Genomic DNA, 21,526 nt, shown 5'->3' on the forward strand with positions numbered 1-21,526 from the left:
TCGGTAAAATGTTATCGTTTATCTGTCAAACTTTAACGAAGTTCAGTAAACGTCACCGAATTTTTCCGGTAAAAAACTGAACGGTTGAGATTTCGGTAAAGTATTACCGAAGTCGGTGATTTTTTCTAAGTGTGAACAAAAACTACTTTGGGGAGTTAAGCTTTTTCGATAGAAAAACGTCTGATAAACACGATTTAATCAAAATTTTTAAAATAAAAATATACGTATTTTGAGAAAAATCGATTTTAAGTTTTAAAATTGAAAAATATGATATCTGGCAACACTGCATCAAAAAAAATAATATTTTTTCTGGATTCCCTGAACGATTTCCTTCAAAAAAGCCGAAGGTCGGAAATGTCTATGTGCAATCGTTTCAATGATAAAAATAAAAAAAGAGAGGATAATTTTCATATCGGCCAAAACGAGGGGTGCTGCCACGAGCCGAGGGGTGATCCGATCGGCACCAAAATTTGGATTTTTTCTTTTTCCATCTAAACAAATGTTTCAGCCAAAATTGGTTCAAATCCGTGATGGTCGATTGCAAGCGGTCGGTCACTTGGCGCGGAATGACCCAAATTGAGATTGAGATTTTTCCAGGAAGAGTCATGGGTGTCTTCAGTAGTTACATCAGAGATTTTTCCAGAAGCTCATTTAGAAATTCCTTCAGGGAATCTTATAGGAGTTCGATAATTTCCCTAGGTAGTATTATAACCAAGCACATCTCCAAGATATTTTTGAGGGATCTATCATGAAGTTTCTACAAGTATTCCTCCAGGATTTCCTTTTTTTCATTTGGGAGATTCCGCTGGAAATCCTTCAAGTATTTCGCCTGGAAATCCTTCGCAGATATCTACCGAATTCTCTTGGGAATTTCTCCTGGAATTCATGCAGGGATCTCTCCTGTAATTTCTTCAGGGATTCTTCCAAGAATACTTTCGGGAATTTTTCCTGGAATTCTTTCGGGGATTCATCTTGGAATTCCTTCGGAAATTGTTCTCATATATTCTTTCGGGGTTTCCTAATAGACTTCCTGCGAGGATTCCTACTGAAATTCTTTCGGGGATTGCTCCTGAAATTGTGTCGTGGACTCTTCCTGGAATTCCTTCGCGGTTTCCTCCTAGAATTCCCGTGGTGATTCCTCTTAGAATTCCTTCGGAGATTCCTCTTAGAATTATTTCTGGGATTCCTCCTGGACTTCATTTAGGGATTCCCCCTGAACTTCTTTCGGGGATTCATCCTTTAGTTCTTTGGGAGATTCCTCCTAAAATGCATTCTTTTTCGGGGTTTCATACTGGTAATTCTTTGATGATTCCTCCTAGAATTCCTCCTGGGATTCCTCCTGGATTTCGTTCAGAAATTCTTCCAGCAGTCCTCCTGGAATTCCTTCGGGGTTTCCTTCAGGAATTCCTTCGGTGATTTCTCCTAGAGTTCCCTCGGGGATTCTTCTTGGAATTCATTCAGAGATTTCTTGTGGACTCCTGGGAGTTCCTCTTTTATTTCCTTCTGGGTTTCCTATTGAAATCATTCAAGTATTACACTTGGTAATGCTTCGGAGATTTCATCAAGAATTCCTTCAAGGGTTCCCCTAGGATTTCTCGTGAAATATATTAGGTCTCTTGGAATTCTCTCGGAGATTCCTCTTAAAATACATTCAAGATTTTTTCCTGAAATTCCTTTGAGATTTCTTTATGGGATTCCGTCGAAGATTCCTCCTTAAATTGTTTCGGGGATTCCTTTTGGAAAAACTTCTGGGATTCCTCCTGGAATTCTATCAGGGTTTCCCTCAAAGATACCACCTGATATATCGTCGGTAATTTCTCCTGAAATTTCAACGAGAATTCCTTCTGGAACTTCTGCGGAGATTCTTTCTGGATTTCCTTAATTGTTCTCTAGGAATTCCTTCGGTGATTCCTCTTCGATTAAGAAGAAGACACGAACACCGTCTTCAGCCAAAGGCTGTACAGACTGAACGAAACTTACCACTAGACAACGGACACACGGAGTATGCCCCAGTGGATAAGGAGAAGAAACTATTCTCACGGAAAGCTTCATCTCCCGGAGCGGAAATCGAACCCTCACCCCACTGCATGATGCGAATAGAAGCTTGGTGACCCTAACCGCACGGCTACGAGGCGCTACGATTTTCTTCGGAGATTCTTCCTGGAATTTCATCGGGGTTTCCTTCTGGAATTTATGCAGTGATTCCCCCTAGAATTCCTTCGGGAATTTATTCTGGAATTCTTTCGGGGATCCTTCTTGAAATTTCTTCGGTGATTCCCGTTAGGATTATTTCAGAGGTTCCACATGGAATTCCTACGAGCATTCCTCGTGGAACTCCTTCGGAGATTCCTCCTAAAATGCCTTTGGGGATTCCTCCTAAAATTCCTCCGTGGATTCCTCCTAAAGTTGTTTCGGGGATTTTTTTTCATCTAAGGGTTCCTCATGGAATTCATTCGAGGATTTACCCTGGATATTTTCAGATGGTCCCCCTAGAAATCCTTTGGGATTCTTTCTAGAATTTGTATGATTGTTCTTTCAGGAATTTCTTCGGGAATTCTTCTTGTAAAACCTTTGAGGATTCTGCTTGGAATTCCTTCGGAGTTTGCTCCCGAAATTCCTTCGGTGGTTTCCCTGGGATTCCTGCAGGCATTTATCCTCTAATTTCTTTGGATATATCTGCCAGACTTCCTTCGGAGATTCCTCCTAGAATTCTTTCGTGGATTCCCCCTGGAATTCTATCGGGGATTCTTTTTGAACTTCCTTCGAGGATTCCTCCTTAAACTCTTTCGGGGATTCCTCCTGATATTCTGCCGATTTTTCCTCTTTGAATTCCTTTGGTAATTCCTCTTCTTATTTCTTCGGAGTTTCTTCCTGTAATTCATTCAGGATCTCTCACGGAATTCCTCCGGGTATTCCTCAGGGAATTCCTTCGAGGATTCCATCTAGAATTCCCTCGGGAATTCTTCCTAGACTTCCTTCGAGGATTCCTCCTAAAAATCCTTCAGGAATTCCTCCTGATATTCCGTCGGTGATTCCTCTTCAATTTTTTTTTTCGGAAATTCCTTCTAAAAGTCCTTCGGGGATTCCTCTTTAAATTGCTCCGGGGATTCTTCCTAGAACTTCTTCGAGGATTCCTGCTGGAATTCCTTCAAATATTCCTCGTGGAAATCTTTCGGAAATTCCTCCTATAATTCTCTCAAGGATTTCACTTGGAATTCCTTCAGAGATTCCTCCTGGATAGTTTTCGTTGATTCCTCTTAGAAATCATTAGGGGATTCCTTCTCGAGTTCCTGTAGACATTCTTGCTGGAGTTTCATCGGGAATTCCTCCTGGAATTCTTTTGGGGATTCCTGCTGTAATTTCCTTGGCATTTGTGGTTGAATTTATTTGGGGAATCCTCCCGGAAATCCTGCGGAGATTCTTCCTGGAGTTCCTTCTGGAACTCCTCGAAAATTTCAATCAGGGATCTCTGCAGTTGTTTACCCTTGGAATCATGAGTAAGCGTTGTGTTGGCTTTTCACTCGCGAATAGCTTCATGATGAGTGCAATTCCATCACTGCATATAGAATTTTTCAAATGCAATTCCCTTCCAGGGAAGAGTAGACATTTGGTTATCGGGATAGAAGTATTTCAGACGACATCGCATATTACACTGATGGCTAGGCCCCTTCTCGAAGCTCGAGCTGGTGCTGGTGTCTACTCTCGTGAGCTAAGGTTACATCAGATACTGCACCGTTTTTCAGGCCGCTATCTTTGCTCTTATGAACAGAGTGCAATCAGCACTTCAGCAGCACCTACAATGAGCGAAGTCATATACTTCTGTTCAGATAGATTTTTTTTTCAATCAATTAATATTTTATTTCAGGGTTGTTTGTTAAGCAATTACTTTCTTACATTCTAAGTGAAACAGCGTTTGCTTTTCATACTTTAGTATTCTTCTTTGTTCTGTAACTACATGTTAGTTCGATTTTTTTGTCATCTGACAATGTATGTTTACAAAACTACTAGTTTTTGTTTTCGTTACTACACTCAAACCTCCATTTAGGTCGAATTCATTTAGGTAAAATCTATTTAGGTCCCTCCATTTAGGTAACGTTATCTAAATGGAATTTGATTGTGTTCAGAACAGTTGGAGTGTTTTAGATTAGGAATAAGGTTGGTTTAAGGGAATTAAGTAACAAGTGGAGTGAAGGGGAGTTCAGGGCATGCTCAGGGGGGAACAACGAAGGGGAATGGGGTTTATTTGGGACTGTTTAAGGTTTCCTAAGCACTTTCTTTAGCAACCTGAATCGTTTAGGAAACGCTAGCGGCGCTGAATTCTCTCTGAAGCTTACTTAAGAGCTGTGATCCAAAATTTATTTTCAGAAACTGTAGGCCCCCTCAATCCCCCTCAAAATTCCCTGTAACACTCCTAAGACCCTCAGAAACCCCCAAAAACGCCTTCGTAACGCCTGAGTAACGCCTCTGAAATTCGCCTAAAATCATCTGAAGCTTTCTGAAATGCCCTCGAAATTCCCTTCAAACCCCATCGGATCCCATGTAACACAACTTAGACTCTTCCAAACTTCCCGAAAATACCCCTGATGCCCCTCCCTCCGGTGCAACGCCTCTGACAATCCAACCCCCACGCCTCCCCTCTTGAAGTTCCCATAAAGACCCTCTGAAACTCCGCTAGGCCCCTTTGAATCTCCAGTTCACTCGCCGTTCTTAAACTTCTTTGCAATCCTTAAATCCATTTAGGTTATAACCTGAATCCATTTAGTTAATGAATCCAATTAAGTAAAAATTCTATTTAGGCAGTCCCAACTCGTTACCTAAATGGAGGTTTTGGTGTAATCCTAACTTACTCCTTACTACTAAACTATTTACAGGGTGGATCACATATATAAACATCTGATTGTATGCCATTCTGAGGCTAAGATTCTTGCTCGATGACGTATAGTTTTTTTTTTTCAAGTCTGTTAACAATTGGGTCAAGACAAGCTAGCCAATGGACCTCAGATGTTCTGTGTGTGGCGGAAGGTTGAGGATCATCTTCAGAAATTTATTTTGTATTGCCTTGAGTTTCTTCAGGTGAGTCTGAGCACAGCCTCTCCAAATTGGAGATCCGTACTCGAGCATTGGAAGCACGATCTGCTTGTAGACTGCTAACCTATTCGCGGTGGAGAGCTTAGACTGTCGGTTAATTAGAGGGTAGAGCCTCTTAAGCATGTAAGCAAGTAAGTAAAGTTCATCGCAAAAAAAACATTAGAATATCATCTACTACGATGTGCTCATACCTTATAAAAGTTTATTTATATTCTTATATGACTTTACCAGATACATCGTAATAAGTTCAAAACATAACATCATATGCGATGAAATTTGTCAGTCAGCCGTACATATTTGCGATAGTGACTTAAAATAGTACTTTATACGATGTACAACGTGGTTTCTTATGCGACTCCTGGTTGTCTGGGTAGCAGATGGTCAGACGAAAGATCGGTGATGGCGACATGCTTGGAGCAGCTATCGACGATGTTGGTGATGGCAATGTCCAACGTGGAACCGACTCCGGCCGGCGAGAAGAAGGTGGGTTCATCAGGGTGCATAACAACGTAGTGCCCGGCTTGGAGGTCGGAGGCAAGCACTACACCATTCTGGTTGTTTCTTGGGTTACCCCAGAGGGAGTGACGAGCATTCAAGTCGCCGACGAGGATAAACTTACCAACTTACCGGGCGTTCCAATTAAGGATTTTGGCGGTGAATGTTGCTGTTCAGGAACATTTGCATCATCATCTTTTGCATCTCCCCGACGAGAGCAGCAAGATTTGCAATCATGCTGGAGATAGAATGCAAAGGGGGTGGGGTGGGTTGGGATGGGGGGCCGAGATGATTGGAACCACGGATGGTTAGGTTTCGGATTCGGATGATGCTGCTAATGGTTTGAGTCATGTGGATGCCACCTGAAGCCGGGCGGGGGAGCGCCGGCAGGGTTGTTCGCTGGTGAATGTGTACGTTGTCGTGGATGAATGGGAGCCGACGTTGGTGGCGGTGGTCCCGGGAACAGTCCGAGGTCGATATTCACTTCCTTCTTCTTCTTCCGCAGCTGTTGGTTGGGTTGGTTGTTGATCGTTGCTTGTGACCGGATCTTCCGGTACTCCTCTCGCTAGGGACACTATTTGTCCGTAGACATGTGTACGCCGCTACAGTTGGAACACTTGAGCTGACAGGCTCCTTCGAGTTCGCAATCCTCGGTCCAGTGCTCCAGGGAACAGTAGTTGCACTTGGGTTTAAGTGGCAATTGCGTGTGCCGTGACCAAATTTGAGGCACCTCGTACACTGGGTGATGCTTCGGTTTGGTCCTTTGTACCTTTCGCACTTAACGATTACTTGGTTGATCGATCGGATTGATTGCATTGCGCCGAAGGTAGTGCTGCCTTTTGCGAAGTATACCAGGTACAAGATATCGCGGTACTTCATCGTTCGATTCCGTCGGTTGACGGGGAAGACCGCCAGCGGTTGTTGATCGTAGCAGTCCCGAAGTTCAGCCAGGATGACGTCTGGGTCCATTTCTGGTAGCTCTCGGATCACGGCCTTGAAGGGTTTCTCCGACGTCACGTCGTGGGTGTAGAACTCGGCACCGGCCCTGATTAGGTACGTCTTCGCCTTGTTGTAATCCTTCTCGGATGCGATGATGAGCTTGATGCTCAGCCAGAGAGCTTGAAATCAGCGGAAACACTGATCGCTTGCATCGTCCTCTTCAGCTTGTCGAGGGAAACCGATTTAACAGGGTTTAACCACCAGGGGGAAGCTTTGCTTGCCTCGGCGGTGGTCCTGAGCCTGCTGCTTCGCCACCGTCGTGCTAGGTAGTAGTTGGTCCGTTGCGGGGAGCCTTCCGCGGGGCAGCCGTTGTTTTTCCAGGTGTCTGGCCAACGCCGACGTGCTCATCCTCGACTGGGAGCAGGGAGTAGACATTGGTGTGGTTTCGGTTTACACACGGGGAGCCAGCAGCATCGAAGCCACTGGGTGTGCTGTTTCCTCTGCCCTTTTTTCAACTGAGGGCTGGTGTTGGATCGGTTGGGAAAAAGGGGCTTCTTCTTCCTCTTACCCATTGCACTGGTGACTAACTTTTCCGAAATATCCTAAACGTGCTCGCTCTTCGAATGCTCACATAGGAATGACGAATGAGCTGACCGCTCAGTTTATTCAACTTTTATACGATTCATCGAACACTTTACTTTGTGATGGTGGTATTACATTATAACAGTCAGAGGGTAAAGCTACCAGCTCAGATCAATAACGGAGTAGCAACCATTGACATGTATAGTCAGATTTGATCGTTGATCGTTTTTTGATCGTGGTATTACATTATAACAGTCAGAGGCCTGTCAACTGGTGTTACACTGAACTAAACCGATTTGATAATTCTGAATGGATATTACAATAGCCAGGCTGCTGTTAAAGCACTTGCTTCGGCCAACTATAGGTCAAAGTTAGTTTTTGATTGTCGTTTTCAAATCGAGGAGCTGGATTCAGCAAATACAGTTCACGTTGTTTTGGTACCTGGTCATTATTCCATCGCTGTAAATGAAATGACTGATGAGTTAGCCAGCACCAGTGAGCCAGCTATTCCGATATCGAAGTTTTGGGTAAAGCTTCTGATTCACACCTGGGCTGCCACTCAGCACAAACAATACTGGAATAGTTTGGAGTCATGTCGTCAAACAAAATTGTATTGTACTCAGCCATCTCCAAGGGTGGCGAAGTATCTGTCAAAGCAGAACTGTAGTTCAACTGGTCAAAGTAGTAATGACTGGCCACTGCCGACTCTGCTATCACATGGTGATTATTCAGCAAGCTGATTCGTTTGTGTGTGATAGTTGTGAATCTGATTATGGAACTTCGTATTATTTGATAAGTAACTTTCAGTTTTTGCATAACTGCGTTTCCAAGTACTCGGTAAACACTTATGAAGTGAAACTGACTTCAGGACGTTTTGTTGTTCTTGACCCGCTGTGGTAATGAGCTCTCTTTACGCTTTATGCATTTTTTTACGGTGTCCTTTTCAGGTCGCTGTTTGAACCTACTGTGGTATGGAGTGTAGATTTTGGCGAGAACCCTCCCCCCCACATTCTACGTGGTTTATGAAGGGCCCCTTATGTGATTATGACGATCCTTTTCATTCACCTTCCTTTCCCCTATCTCATCTCTTATTATCCCATCCTCCTTCTTTGTATTCATGGCTATAGCACAAATTCCCCAAATCGAGGAGAACTGCCTTTGGAGTCGACCTACTGATACATACCTGATAGTGGTTTTCGATAAGCATTGTAGGATTCACGTTAGACGTTCACGTTCTAGACGGCGTTGTACTATTTAAAAATCTGTTAATTATTTTAATATTCTTCAATTTGATTTTAAATCTGAATTCTTCAATCTTCATATCTCCATTGTTATAGAATCCCCAGAACCAATGTTTCCACTAACGCCCATGGTTTTGCCAGCTATCATGCCAATCTTAAATTTTGTAGCACATTTGTTGGCACAATAGTGCGGCGGCCATGGACTGGACAGCACTGGGCTAGGTGGTCACCGAGAGTCACATGAACTGGTTAAATTATAATTTACGTTATCGCTCGGATCCGTGCGCTCTGTGGCCCACATACCCACAGCATCACAGTTTAATACATCCGAAGCCAGTTGGTCGGCTGGCTGCCAGTAGTGGAGTGGGCCAGTAGCGTAGTCCAGAGAAGTCGGATTTGGATTTTCTCCTGCCGCTCAAGAAGTGGCCTGAACCTCGGAGATGATAAAACCGCTGATCCGGCCAGCCGGCTGGCTGGAAAGGGTGGGTTCTAGTTGGTACTCGGTTCCCGGTCTATGCCAAGCCAGGAGAACGTGTTCCACATAAAATATGTATGAGAGTCGGGGTTTATCTGTCGTATCTATGTTTTAATCGAATTAAGCTTTCGGGATGGGGGTGGGACCGGAATGGTGAAAGTAAACAGTGGGTTCACTCCCCAGCTTGGTAAAGCGAAAAAAAGCTAAACTGGAAATGAGGATGAGGACCTGATGACATAAGCTCATAATAACATGGAAGCTTCTCTTCCTGATACTGGACGATTGGTGGAACCCGTTGTCTCAGTGTACCTTTTGATATTGCACAGTACGGTGAAATGAATAGGCTACAAATGATGACATTCTTACAAAACTATCGAATAGCACAGTGAAGCTAAGTGAACCAGTAATAGAACAATTTAAAGCATAACATGGTCAAACGTTTTTTAAATACAAAACAGACGTAAAAGCTTAGATTTTCAGTTTGAAAGATCCTTTTTCAAAATTTTGAAGTGTTTGTGTCCTACGAATATTTTGACAAATAGATTTTGGTCATAAAAACGCAATTATTCCTGAATGAACCTCACAAAACTAAATTTATATGAAAATCGTCAAACGCGTACACTTCTTGATCCAGTACTGTAGCTTCGATCTGGATCGGTTTGTTCTCGGGAGGATTTGCGCTGATTATGGGAAACTCGTGGACCCGTGGATGGTTGGTTGGTGACAAACCAGAAGAAGCGAAGCGGGAACGTGTTGCCTATTCGGATCCATCCGGGCAGCCAGCAGGCAGCTAGCGCAGCGTAGCGGTGGATCAGACAGGTCGTTCATAATTCACCGTGAGATATTGGACTGACACCGGGAGTTATGAGCGTGACAGTCTCCGATGACACTGAAATATTATAATGGAGATGGAGCAAGATAATGGGTCGACCGGATGATAAATAAAAAAAAAAGGAAGCTGAACTGTGGATTGGCATAGAATTCCGTTTCGTTGTTTTACCCGGTGTAGAAGTTGAAAATCGAATTTATTATTCCGATCGAGTCCCAGCGTCAACGTCAAGCGCGTTTTGATGGGTCCGTCGCTTTGCGGATTAGTTATTCATGGGTGGGATTAATGTGGGGAGGATTGGTGAGGTGCCACCGGAGGTATATTCGAAATCGCATTTAGTACATTTGGTAGCAAATTTATATTTGATTGACTTGATTGACTTCTGGATTGGCCTGCACAAGCTGAATTTTGAAAGCAATTCAGAAATTCTAGAAAGTGAAAGACACTCAAATGATTATAAATTCTCTTATTGTTCATATTTCCAAAAGGCTTTCGAACTCTCAACAGAGCATGTCAAATATGGATTTACAAATGTGTAGCCGGGGGTCTCAATCGTGTGAGGGTTTTTTTCCTAGGCGATATATTTTTGCTAATATAGAATGGCAAAAATCGGGGAAGAATTTTTCATCGCTCTCAAGTAATTTTTGTATTTTTGAAGACGATAATCCATTGACATTAAGCGTAGCTAGAAAATAAAACGGTACAAACGCTCAACTATTTAAACATAACGAAAATCCTTAATTAAGGTTAAGGTGTGAAAACGACGATAAAGAAAATAATTGAAGTGAAAACTTTTATTGTTTTAAACATTATTTCTAATGCGGACGACTTTCATGGCAATTGTTAAGTAGCATACAAGCAATCAAAGCGGTTGTTTCGTTAGAGCACAATGGCGATCTCTAAAATTCCAAAATCAGCTTCTAACCAAAGATCATGGAGAGATGCAAGTTGTAAGCGCTATTTCATGTGAAAACAAAATTATAGACGATTTTTACATTTTGTTTTTGATAAAACTTCAAAATTCTTTCAAATTTTTATTAGGATTTTTCCACAAAACTTCTTCTGTAATTTTCTCAAGTAATCAAGTAATCAAGTGTTGTCAAAAATCCTATCATAATGTTCGACCCAGAAAAAAAAACAAGAAAATATAACAACTTTCTAAATTCTAAAATTTGCTAAACTCCTGAATTGAATCCTGTTGAAAATAAGAAATTTATTGTTTTTTTTTTTTTAATTCTTCAATCACTTAACCTAATTTACAGCTCTATTGTCCACTAGGGCACTGCGTGAGCGATTCCAATTGGGGGCTGCACTTAAAGGGCGAACACGATAATATTGCCACACAGAAAATATTGTATAGCTTTTGATTGCGTTCGCCAAAATAGCTATTTTTTACCATGAATAGTATATTATATGTAGCTAATACCATAAAATTTTCATTAAAATCGGTTGAGTATTGGCGGAGATATCGTTGAAACAAGAAAATTGCCACTTGAGAATCTTGTGCAAACAAACTTTTTTGCCGTTTCAACGCTGGCGCCAAAAATACTGAACCGATTTCAATGAAAATTTTCATGTACGTAAAGTATGTATGTAGAAGTAGTTTGTAAAAATTTCATTCAATTTGATCATGCCGTTAAAAATTTATAGCCATATATGTCGCACTATGTCACAATAAGCAGATGTGGTTTTTGGTATAGTGAAATTCAAACTGCTCTTACTTTGAAAGTACTCAACAAAAATGGCTGAAATTTTCACTGTTAACAGTTTAACACAACAATTTTACACTGTCAAAGTTTTATAAAAATTGGGACAGTGTTACCAGTTCTACAGTCAAAATAGTGCACACGGAACTAAAAATGGTCAAAAAGTACCTAAAATTTACCTTGAAGCGATTTGAGCTTTTTATATTTACTAGAAAAAGTACTGAACCGATTTCGATCAAATTTTTACCATTTAATTGATACTATGTTAAGAATATCGAGTGAAATTTTCAAACGTTTTGATGAGGTAACAAAAAAGTTATAGCCTAAGTAATTTTTTGAAATGGGTGCACAAATTTTCTAAAATCTCATTTTATGATATCGACAATATATGCGCCAATACTCAACCGTTTTAAAAAAAAAATTATGGTATTAGCTACACATAATATACTATTCATGGCTATTTTGACGAACGCAATCAAAAGTTATACAATATTTTCTGTGTGGCAATATTATCGTGTTCGCCCTTTACACTTTGTTCAGCGCTCAAATGTATTATATTCTTATTTCACTAATTCTAGTTCGAACTGGTATAGCCTTTGCGCTGCTGGATATTTTTTTTTGTTATCGTACGGGATTAGGCCCAGATTTTCATGAAACTTTTTTCACAGGCAGGGCTATATATGAACAAAAAAAAAATTAGAAAAATTCGGGGTCGCCTATTCTCCCGGAAAACTCAGGTGGAAATTCTTTGTTTTCCCCTGACACTACCGATTTTGAAAAACCATAACTCAAGAACGAAGCATCATAGGAACAAAGTTATTTTTAGAAAATGAGAGCAAATTTTCTCAGAAATAAAAAAAACATGTACTGGAAAAAGTTTCCCACATAATGTTCCACAGTTGAGAAAATTTGTAAAGAAAAGCCGGAAAAACAATGCCCGGACTCGTAAAAAAATATAATAACAATATTTTTGTGAAGGTTATTCTATAAGCTGAAATCGCTGAAATTTCTGGAATGCACTTTTTTTTTCGTTTTTGAGTTATGGCCAATTTTGTTGAAAAATGTTCAAATGTGTCATATAAGCCTTTTCTTCAAAAAATCATAACTCATGAACGAAGCTTCATAGAAACAAACTTTTTTTTAGAAAATGAAAGCAAATTTTCTCAGGAATCCGGCGAGAAATTTTCTAAAAAATATTTTTGAGATGTTATTTTCATAAGCTTTGATGGCTGAAATTTTGGTAGTGGACATATTTTGACCCGAGGCAGCTATTTTGACCCACCTTGGGAATTTTATTAATTTTATCATATAATCTCTACAAAATGTAGGCAGATTTTTTTTTTGAATTTTGGCAAAATATTATTGGATCTTCCAATAAAAATTTGCCAAGATTTTGTAGAGACTTTATGATAAAATTAATGAAATTCCTAAGGTGGGCCAAAATACCTGCCCTGGGCCAAAATACGTCCACTAACCCATATGCGTACATGGTTATTTTTCACAAAATAGACCATAACTCAAGAAAGAAAAAAAGTCCATTCCAAAAATTTCAGCAATCAAATTACCTTCTCAAAAATATATTTTTGAAAATTTCGCTGTAAACTTTCTCCATTTCATATTTTTTTTCATTCCTGAGAAAATTTACTTTTATTTTCATCAAAAAACTTTGTTTCTACGATGCTTCTTTCTTTAGTAATAATTTTTCAAAGAAAAGGCTCTTACATATGATACATTTGGACATTTTTCAACAAAATTGGTTATAACTCTAAAACGAAAAAAAAGTGCATTCCAAAAATTTCAGCCATTAAAGTTTATGCAATAACCTTCTCAAAAATATTTTTTTGAAAATTTTCCACGAGTTTGGGCATTGTTTTTCCGGCTTTTCTTTCCGAATTTTCTCAACTGTGGAAAATTTTGTGGAAAAATTTTTCCATTTCATATTTTTTTTATTTCTGGGAAAATTTGCTTTCATTTCCTAAAAAAAAACATTGTTTCAATAACCTTTAAAACCTTTAGGGATATTCAGTGGTATATCAAGAGGTTACAGGGTCAGTCTGCACAAAAAGATGGCCCTGGAACTCTAGAGCAACTGGAATCCCTGTGAAACTTCCAGAAGCCCTCTCAACCCCGTTAAATATGTTGATACCTTCATGGTCCCAGCCCCCACGTTTCAGGAGCTTACACGAAAATAGTGTAGCATCCCTTGGTTTAATTTTTATCATCTAAACATGCTTTTGTTGGATCATATGAACAATGTAGTATTTTCTTCATTCGAGCATTTACTACATGCGTGTATTTAGTGCAGAACTATCAAAATAAATCTGTTACGCGGAAGTCTGAAGATTTTTGCTGAAAACTTGTGATGTCACGTTGAAGTTGAAGATTTCTCTCTCTTGATGATTATTTGGAAAGCACGTTTCAGCAATTCTTTCCGGAATCGCTCAGTGAGCATTTCGCTGAATTTCTGAGTTCCGATCGATTTCACCTGATGTTTCTCAAATAGATCTTGTAGGATTTCTTTTATAGGTTTCAGGTATCAATGCAGCGGCACTGGTTCCTGGAGTTCTCTCAAAGTTTCTCTTGAGTTATTTTCTGCAATTCTTTTTTGAGATCTTCCCGAGATATCTCCTGAAGGTTTTCGAACGATTTCTTACAGAATTTCTTATTCCTGAATTTCTTCCAAAGTTTCGCCTCGGTTTTGGTGGTATCACTCTCAGTATCACTCAGGGGATATCTTCCGCGCTTGTTCTTGCAACTTCTTCAAGACGTTATCTTAAGCTTTCGTCTGGAGTTTCTCCTGGGAAATTTCTCAAAGGTTCTCGCAGTATTTCTCTTGAAGTTTTCCTCAGATTTCCTTCGGAGTTTCTCCGGGAATTTATTGATCTTGGAAGATTGCTTCCAGTGTTGCTCCTGAGACGTCTATCAGAATTTTTAAGAATATTCTGAACTTTCTCCAACAATTTCTTCAGGGGTTTAGTCAAAGCTCCTTTTGCGATTTCTACAGGAGTTATTGTAGATTTCCTAGAATTACGTGCACTACTGTTCTTCCAGGAATTCCACCAACACGCAAAACAGATTCATCATCTCCAAAATTGCTACCAAAACTAATCCTGCGAAACTTTTGGGTGTCTCTTTTTGTATCGCTCCAATAAACACTTCGGGAGTTCGTGTCCGGATTTTCCACAAGTTTTTTTTTTCGGAATACACTTAAAACTTTCATTTTTAGGATAGAGACGAACCAGCCAAGGGCTGAAAGTCTCTTTAATAAAGACAAATCAATCAATCAATCAAATTAAAACTTCCAGGGGCATTCCAGAAGGGATTCAGTGGATTTCATGAATTTGAAATTGGTTTTATAGGGTGTTTTATAAGGTGGCTCCAATTTTCAAGTGCGTTTCAGGGGCATTCCAGAAGGATTCAGGGATGTCCATGGCTGTACCTTAAACACTAAAACAGGGTGTTTTAGCGAACCCTCTTTACTTTACCCTCCTTAATCCTCCTGCGATCTCTTGAAACCCTCGGAAACTCCCTGAAATGCCCTTGATCCACCTGTGACTCCCTGAAATGCTATTGAGACCCCATGGAACCACCGACGAACCGACGTGACAGCTACACAGTTAAAAATTGTTACATCGAGTTCGCTTTAACAAATTGACCTCCATCGCTTTCAACACAATTCTCCATCGGATTGTAAAATAACAGGCTGTCTACAGTATGGCGCTTGCTAACATTGTTGCGTACAACAAATTCCTTTATGTAAAATCGAATGAAATTGAATGGAAATTTAAACGTTTCAATATTTACGTCAAGTGTAGTTTTCAGAATTTCTTTCTATGTAGAGCAAATAAATTCAAATTTGTTGTCCGGAACGCCATGATGAGAAAAACCGAAAAACCCAACCGCCTTCTCTATAACGGTTCGCGTTGATTTGCATGAACCCAAATTCCTGTGAGTTGATATAGGACAAAATTATCGTCAGTGCATATGTGACAGAAGCGATCGTTCGCTTCGCTGGTCGACCGTTAAATCTGGCGGGTACTGTTTCGAAACATTACTGTCACGTCTCCAAAAACTCCAAATCCCCTGGAGCTTCTCAAAACCTTCTTGAAACCTTTTCAAATTCCTTTGAGCTCTCTTAAGTTCACCTGAAATGCCCTCGAGACCCCCTGAGACTCTATGAGACGCCCTTGAGGCTTCTCCGAATCCGCCTGAGACCTTTCTGGAAACCTGGAAATTTCTGGAGGAACAACGGGGGAAATCTGACGAGAAAGTACAAGAAAAACCAATAGAAGTACCGCGAAAATACCGGGAGAAACTGTTGGAAACTTTTCCGTATAGCATCGATGGAAAATTTCAGAAGAAACTTTTGGAAAATTTTATTAGGTTGTCCGAGAACACCTAAAAGAAATCCCGGAAATAAATCCCAGAAGATCCAGAAGATTACCGAAAAAAAAATCCGAAAAGAAATCAGGGAGCAAATATGAGAAAAATTCTGGAAGAAATAGTTTGAGAAACACGTGAACAAATCTAGAAAAAAGCTTCAGCAAACCTCCAGGAAATCACGGGAAAGTTTAGTAAGGAACTGTGTAAGAATTTGAAGAAGGAATTGCGGTTCACATTTAAGGAGAAAGGAACTCACTGAATAGAACTTCTGTAGAAATTCTTGAATTTTGAATACACGGTTCAAAATTGTTACATCAAGTTCGCTGTAACAAAATGGCATCCTTTGCTTTCAAAACAATTCTCCATTGGGTTGCAAAATTGCTAGTTATTTACAGTATGAGGCTTGCTTACAAGTTTGCGGCATATACTTTTTTATGAAAAATAGAATGAAATAAAATAGTAAATAAAAACCTTCCAATATGTCATCAAGTGTAATTTTCAGAATTTCTTACTGTGTAGATTTCCAAGCATAATTCCAAACTAATTTCTGAAGGAAATCCTAATCATTAACGGTGTTCTTGTGTTCACAAGTTTCTTCAGAGATTAATAGTATTCAACGGAATAGTAAAGTTCATTACGGTACTGGGTCAAGTAGCTCGGAATTGTGGAAATTGACGTTGAGATAATTTAAAGAGTTTGGTTAATAATTTATGTACAAAATCGGCTGTAAGTTGAATCGGGATTTTCAGCCTTTTTTTAAGAAATTTTAAATAAATCACAAATTAAGCTATTTCCCTCAGGTAATAGATTGCCTACGATGGAGGTTTCCTCTTAAATTCCGTGAACGATTTTTTTTTAATTCCGGAGATTACAGTAAGAATTCTACTGGAAATTCTAGTTGGACCTTTCACATAAGCGTCGCCTTCAATTGATCTAGAATTCATTCTCGAAGGTCATCAAAAGAGTATGTCATGGATACCGACTATCTCAAGCACAGAGAACAGACATCCAAGTCCAATCTGAATTTTGTGTAAGGAATATTGCATCGGCAACACAAGTAGCAACAACACAACAAACATCGTGGCGCTGCAATCGGTTAGTTTCGGTTCAATATGGTGTTTGGCGGCGTTAGTGTTTTCATCGTGTATTGGTTTGCATGCCTACTCAAGTTAAAGATTCAAATGCTTACACAACTTTCTGAATGGAATTTGTTCTAGCCTGGATGTCTGTTCTCTGTGTCCCCAAGTAACCAAAGAATCCGCTACCCATGACAAAATACACTTTCAGGGTCCACGAAGTTCAGATAGAGTTCCAAATAGAGCTTTCTGGCTGGCTAAGAAGTTAACATTGAGCCTTGATAAAAATTCGCACACTAAAGCCTCTGAGTGACAAAAAAATGTATAATACAACTGATGTATACATGTAGAAGAGAAGGAGACAGTGTTGTTGAGAGATGCATTCGAGCACCCCTCGTAATCGAGACAACATTTATGAAATATGGTAACACTATGGTTATGTGTGTAGTCCGTTGTTATTGTTTATAGCTGTAAAATGTAGAATGTTCGTGCACCATGAAACAATACGCAGGTCTTTTGTCCTTCTCCATTCCGTGAATTCTTTTCTCGTCCCGCTGTTGTTAGGTTTCCGACAATCCAACAAGTGTTTCGTAGTTAAAATTGGCCTCTTCCTTAACATGGGCGTCTTACCGCAAGTACACGTAGAGCAGAGAGAGAAACAAGATGGAAAGCTAAAAGGCAAGAGGAAATGGACGGGCATTATGAACTCACCAATTCAGTGCTGAAAATGTCATTTCGATATATCCAAATTCAATTCCATCCAGCTCATTTTAGAAGCTCAACCTGGTAATATGGTATAAGAAAAATTTGTGCGGCTAGACCAGCTCTACAAGAAAGTCACGGAAAAACCGCTCTTTGTTGAATATTTATGGTAAGGGGCTGTCCATAAACCACGTGGTCATTTTTTTGGGACTTTTCAAACCCCCCCCCGCGTGATCATTAGTCCATACAAATTTTTTTATTTGTCCATACAAAATGGTCATTGGCCGAACCCCCCCCCCCCTTGACCACGTGGTTTATGGACAGCCCCTAATTGTCACGGATTACCTTCGAAAAAAAAAAACAATTGATATTCACCATGAATATCATTGGCATTTTTCGAAGGCAGTCCGTGACCAGACCATACCATATTCTCAGGTTGAGCTTCTAAAATGAGCTGGATGTGGTTGAATTTAGATATGTCGAAATGACATTTTCAGCTCTTTTTTTTTTTTTTTTTTTTTTCCTCCCCTGTTGGGGAAATTAAGCCACTGCGTCCAATAGGCTGAACTATTGTGGCATTTTCAGCTCTACCCACCATTATACAAGTTTTCGATAGCAATACATAGTAATACAATAACGTGCTTAGTTTAGAATAGTCTATATTACCTGTTGCAGGTTCACATAGGTAATTGCAGTTCATTCGCTTCAAATTATCTTCATTGCTGATTCTATTTTCACATTTCCTTGCATTCCACGTGTAATACTCGATGAATAATGCAAGTTGAGTTAATTTAATTTGAAGTATTTTTCCACTGATAGTGGTTTGTTGTAACATAAGCACTCCGTTTATCAGTCTAAATTGAGACAGCGAAGCGAAATGTTTCCAATTTTCCGCTTCCCGTGGAATTCCATTCGCTCAAGGCTGGACAAAATTTGTCAGTTCTGGTCTGATGAAGGCTCACGTAGTGATTGCTTCTGGTTATTGGATGTGGTCACGTTGCTTGGAGGTTAATTTCCACAGGCTTGTTTGAGCTGCTTTTGAATGATGTTTTTTTTTTGTGTTTCAATTTTACAGGGAGCAAAAGCGCAACCACATCTAGGATTAAATGGGAACATAACATTCGCTACTTTTCCAATTCTGTGTTTGCATTCCAAGGCTTCGTATTCCTCCTGCAAGTGATTCATTCAATGCATAACCAAAAGGACGATTCAGCGCTCGTCGTATTTGATGGTTTGAAACTGTTCATCTACTTTGTTGCAGTTTCGAAGATGCTCGTGCTGTCACACCTCCAAAAACCGATCACGGTCATTAGGAATTTTTTTACTGGAAACAGTGTGAATTCCGGAAACCAGGACATCGATGAGCTTGAACAACGAAAGTTCAATCGCTATGCTCGAACAATTATGAAGCTTTCGATTGGGCTGGTGCTCGTGAATATCGTGGCTTTTTCGGTGCCAAACACTGTCACCGAAAAAGCCCTTGCGTTGCCACCTTTGCTGCAGGGTTTCGGGCAACCAATGCTGAGCATCTTCCGCTGCCTAGCTATAAACTGTATGCCCCTTGGAATCGTTCCCAGATTTTTAACAAATTTTACCACCGTTGCCACTTTGCTACTGGGGATGCGTGCTAAGCTTAGAATGCTGGCGTATCGATATGCTCAGCTATTGGTTCGCTCAAGAACTGACGCGGAGTACACATTGGATCGCATCAACCGAGATATTAGGGAAATCTTGGATCAGCAATTGGAGTATTGGAGGTAAATGCGTTTCAAGTAATAATGCTAGTTCATCAATAACAAAACCTTTCCAGAGTATTAAGGGAACTAAAAGACGTGGTTGGGAAAATGTTTTTCCTAGTTCACTACTCGTCAATTCTCGCCGTCGGTGCATTTCTTTTCATTGCTCAACATACTGGAGTGAACATATTCTCGGCATCACTTGCATCTGGGGCTGGATTTTTCCTTCTGGAGCATTACTTCCAGTGTCGCATGGTTGATACTTTTCAGGACGAGGTAACATAACGTCTCATTTATGTCGAATTCGTTTTTGAACCTGGGTTGGAACTGGATTGGCGGAAAATGTGTAAACAAACAAACGTCAAACAAACTCAAACAAACTTTAGTACAAGCGAAACCGAAGTCGGGTTGGGGTTGAAACTGTGATCTCATCCAGTTCCAACCCAGGTTGGAACTGAATCAAAAACGAAAACGACATTAGATTTTTTTCGAAGAACTCTCACGCAAAAACTATTCACAGGTCGACACAATTGGCGATGTGATTTACGAACTTAGTGTGAAACTACCGTACAGGCGGGATCACCACTCGGAGTACGTGCAAATGAGGTCGACATTGTTGATCATGTGGATGAACACGAGCAGCGGGGTGTCTATGAGTTGTTTCGGTATCTTTAAGATTTCAACATTGGCATTTGTCGATTTGGCAAATACTGCTTACATGGTTTTGACCTTTTTCATTGGTATTGGTTAAGATGCTAGAGTGCCAAGCGTCCATTTATTTTTTTATGCCAAATTGATAGCTCTGTTTGACAAAATAAACAATTTCCTTGATCAGAGACCCCATTAGTTTAGAATAAAAGTGCATAACAATCGTAGAAAAAAGCCTTTTTTAAATCTTTTGTGTATCCCTGTAGATTTATTTAATAAACTTAGACTTTTATTTATTTCTGAAGACCCGAGTTTAAGAAAGCATCATCAACATCTTTGTGAACTTTTTTTTTTATAGAATGAGAAAATCTGCAACAGATACCCAAGAGGTGGTTCCTCGGGTGATGTGGGGATCGACCCACTAAAAACTCATTCTCTCTCTTCCTTACCTTCGCGGTACGCCCGTTAGGGATGACTTCGAGAAGGGGGGGGGCGTACATGAGTACACTCTAATAGTAAGCGTTCCACCAGCTACCGCCTTAAGTTGTTCACTCTCCCCTGGAGGCTCGGGTCCTGGCTAGTACTTAGACTACCCGTTGAACTCAAGCTCCTGGATGGGGAAGGGGAGCCAACTCAACTAGCTGTTGTTCGGCTCGCCACTTACTCTGTAGTTCAAGTACGATTCGAGAAACCGTGGAAGTAACGGAGTCCCACTTGTCCGCCCCCATACACATCCTTTCAACAATGTTGTCAGGCGTGATATCTCTACCGCATACCTCCTGCATACTCGACCTTTGCTCCACGAAACTTAGACATTCAAAGAGCACATGCTCCGCGGTCTCGTCGCAGTCTGCACACTCCGGACATTGTGAACTTGTAAACTGCCATGTGCAGCATAGTTTTTCCATGTTCTATGGGTATCCCTATTAGCATGGGACAACTATGCTCCACACGACAGTGTTTATCTTAAAAGTGCTGTCATGGTAAACTCAGAGCTGGTGACTCTAGGTTTCCAAATTTCAGCGCCCCTTTACTGGTACAAGTGACACAAGTGATACAAGTGACTTCAATGTGGTGTCTAATCAAGAATAATTCTGTTATATACCTCTATAAATTTCCTCACAATTTGTTTCTGTAGTTATCGCGAAAGGAGCAATCTTGCAGGAATTCTTCTGAAGATTTCTCTGAGATATATTTTGGAATGTATTACTTTTCAAGTACTGCTTTAGAATTCCTCCTCTACGATTACCCCCAGGAACACCACCAGGAGTTCCTTTAGAATTCTTTCAAGTTTTATCAATTTTATCCAAAATGTTACAATAGTATCCTTCAAATATTCCATTGGAAATCATTCCTGTCTATGTATTTTTTTTAGAGATTTCTCTACAGATTCTTGCAGAAATTTGCCTTAGATCTTCTTCAAGATTTTTATAAAGAAATTTTTGGAAAAAATCATCTTTCAACTTTCTACAAAGAGTTTTTTTTAGAAATTCCTTCCGGTACCCAAGTAACACAGAAAACATCTTTTAAAAATAGATTCAAAAAAGATGTATTATAAATGGATTATAAGCGAGAATAAAAACATCTTTAGTTGAAAATATGTTCTAACTAAGTATAGCGACAACA

General features: G+C 40.1%; 1 protein-coding gene across 1 annotated transcript; it reads left to right on the forward strand.

Moving 5' to 3' along the window:
* The first annotated feature begins 18,394 nt into the window (after positions 1 to 18,394).
* Positions 18,395 to 19,731, forward strand: LOC134287368 (uncharacterized). Its single transcript, XM_062849099.1, has 3 exons — positions 18,395 to 18,523; positions 18,592 to 19,273; positions 19,327 to 19,731. The coding sequence occupies exons 2-3, from the start codon at positions 18,705 to 18,707 to the stop codon at positions 19,535 to 19,537; spliced, it is 780 nt and encodes a 259-aa protein (XP_062705083.1). The 5' UTR covers positions 18,395 to 18,523; positions 18,592 to 18,704; the 3' UTR covers positions 19,538 to 19,731.
* Positions 19,732 to 21,526: the final 1,795 nt, after the last annotated feature.

This window comes from Aedes albopictus, chromosome 2, assembly GCF_035046485.1.
Source record: "Aedes albopictus strain Foshan chromosome 2, AalbF5, whole genome shotgun sequence".
Lineage (NCBI taxonomy): Eukaryota > Metazoa > Arthropoda > Insecta > Diptera > Culicidae > Aedes > Aedes albopictus.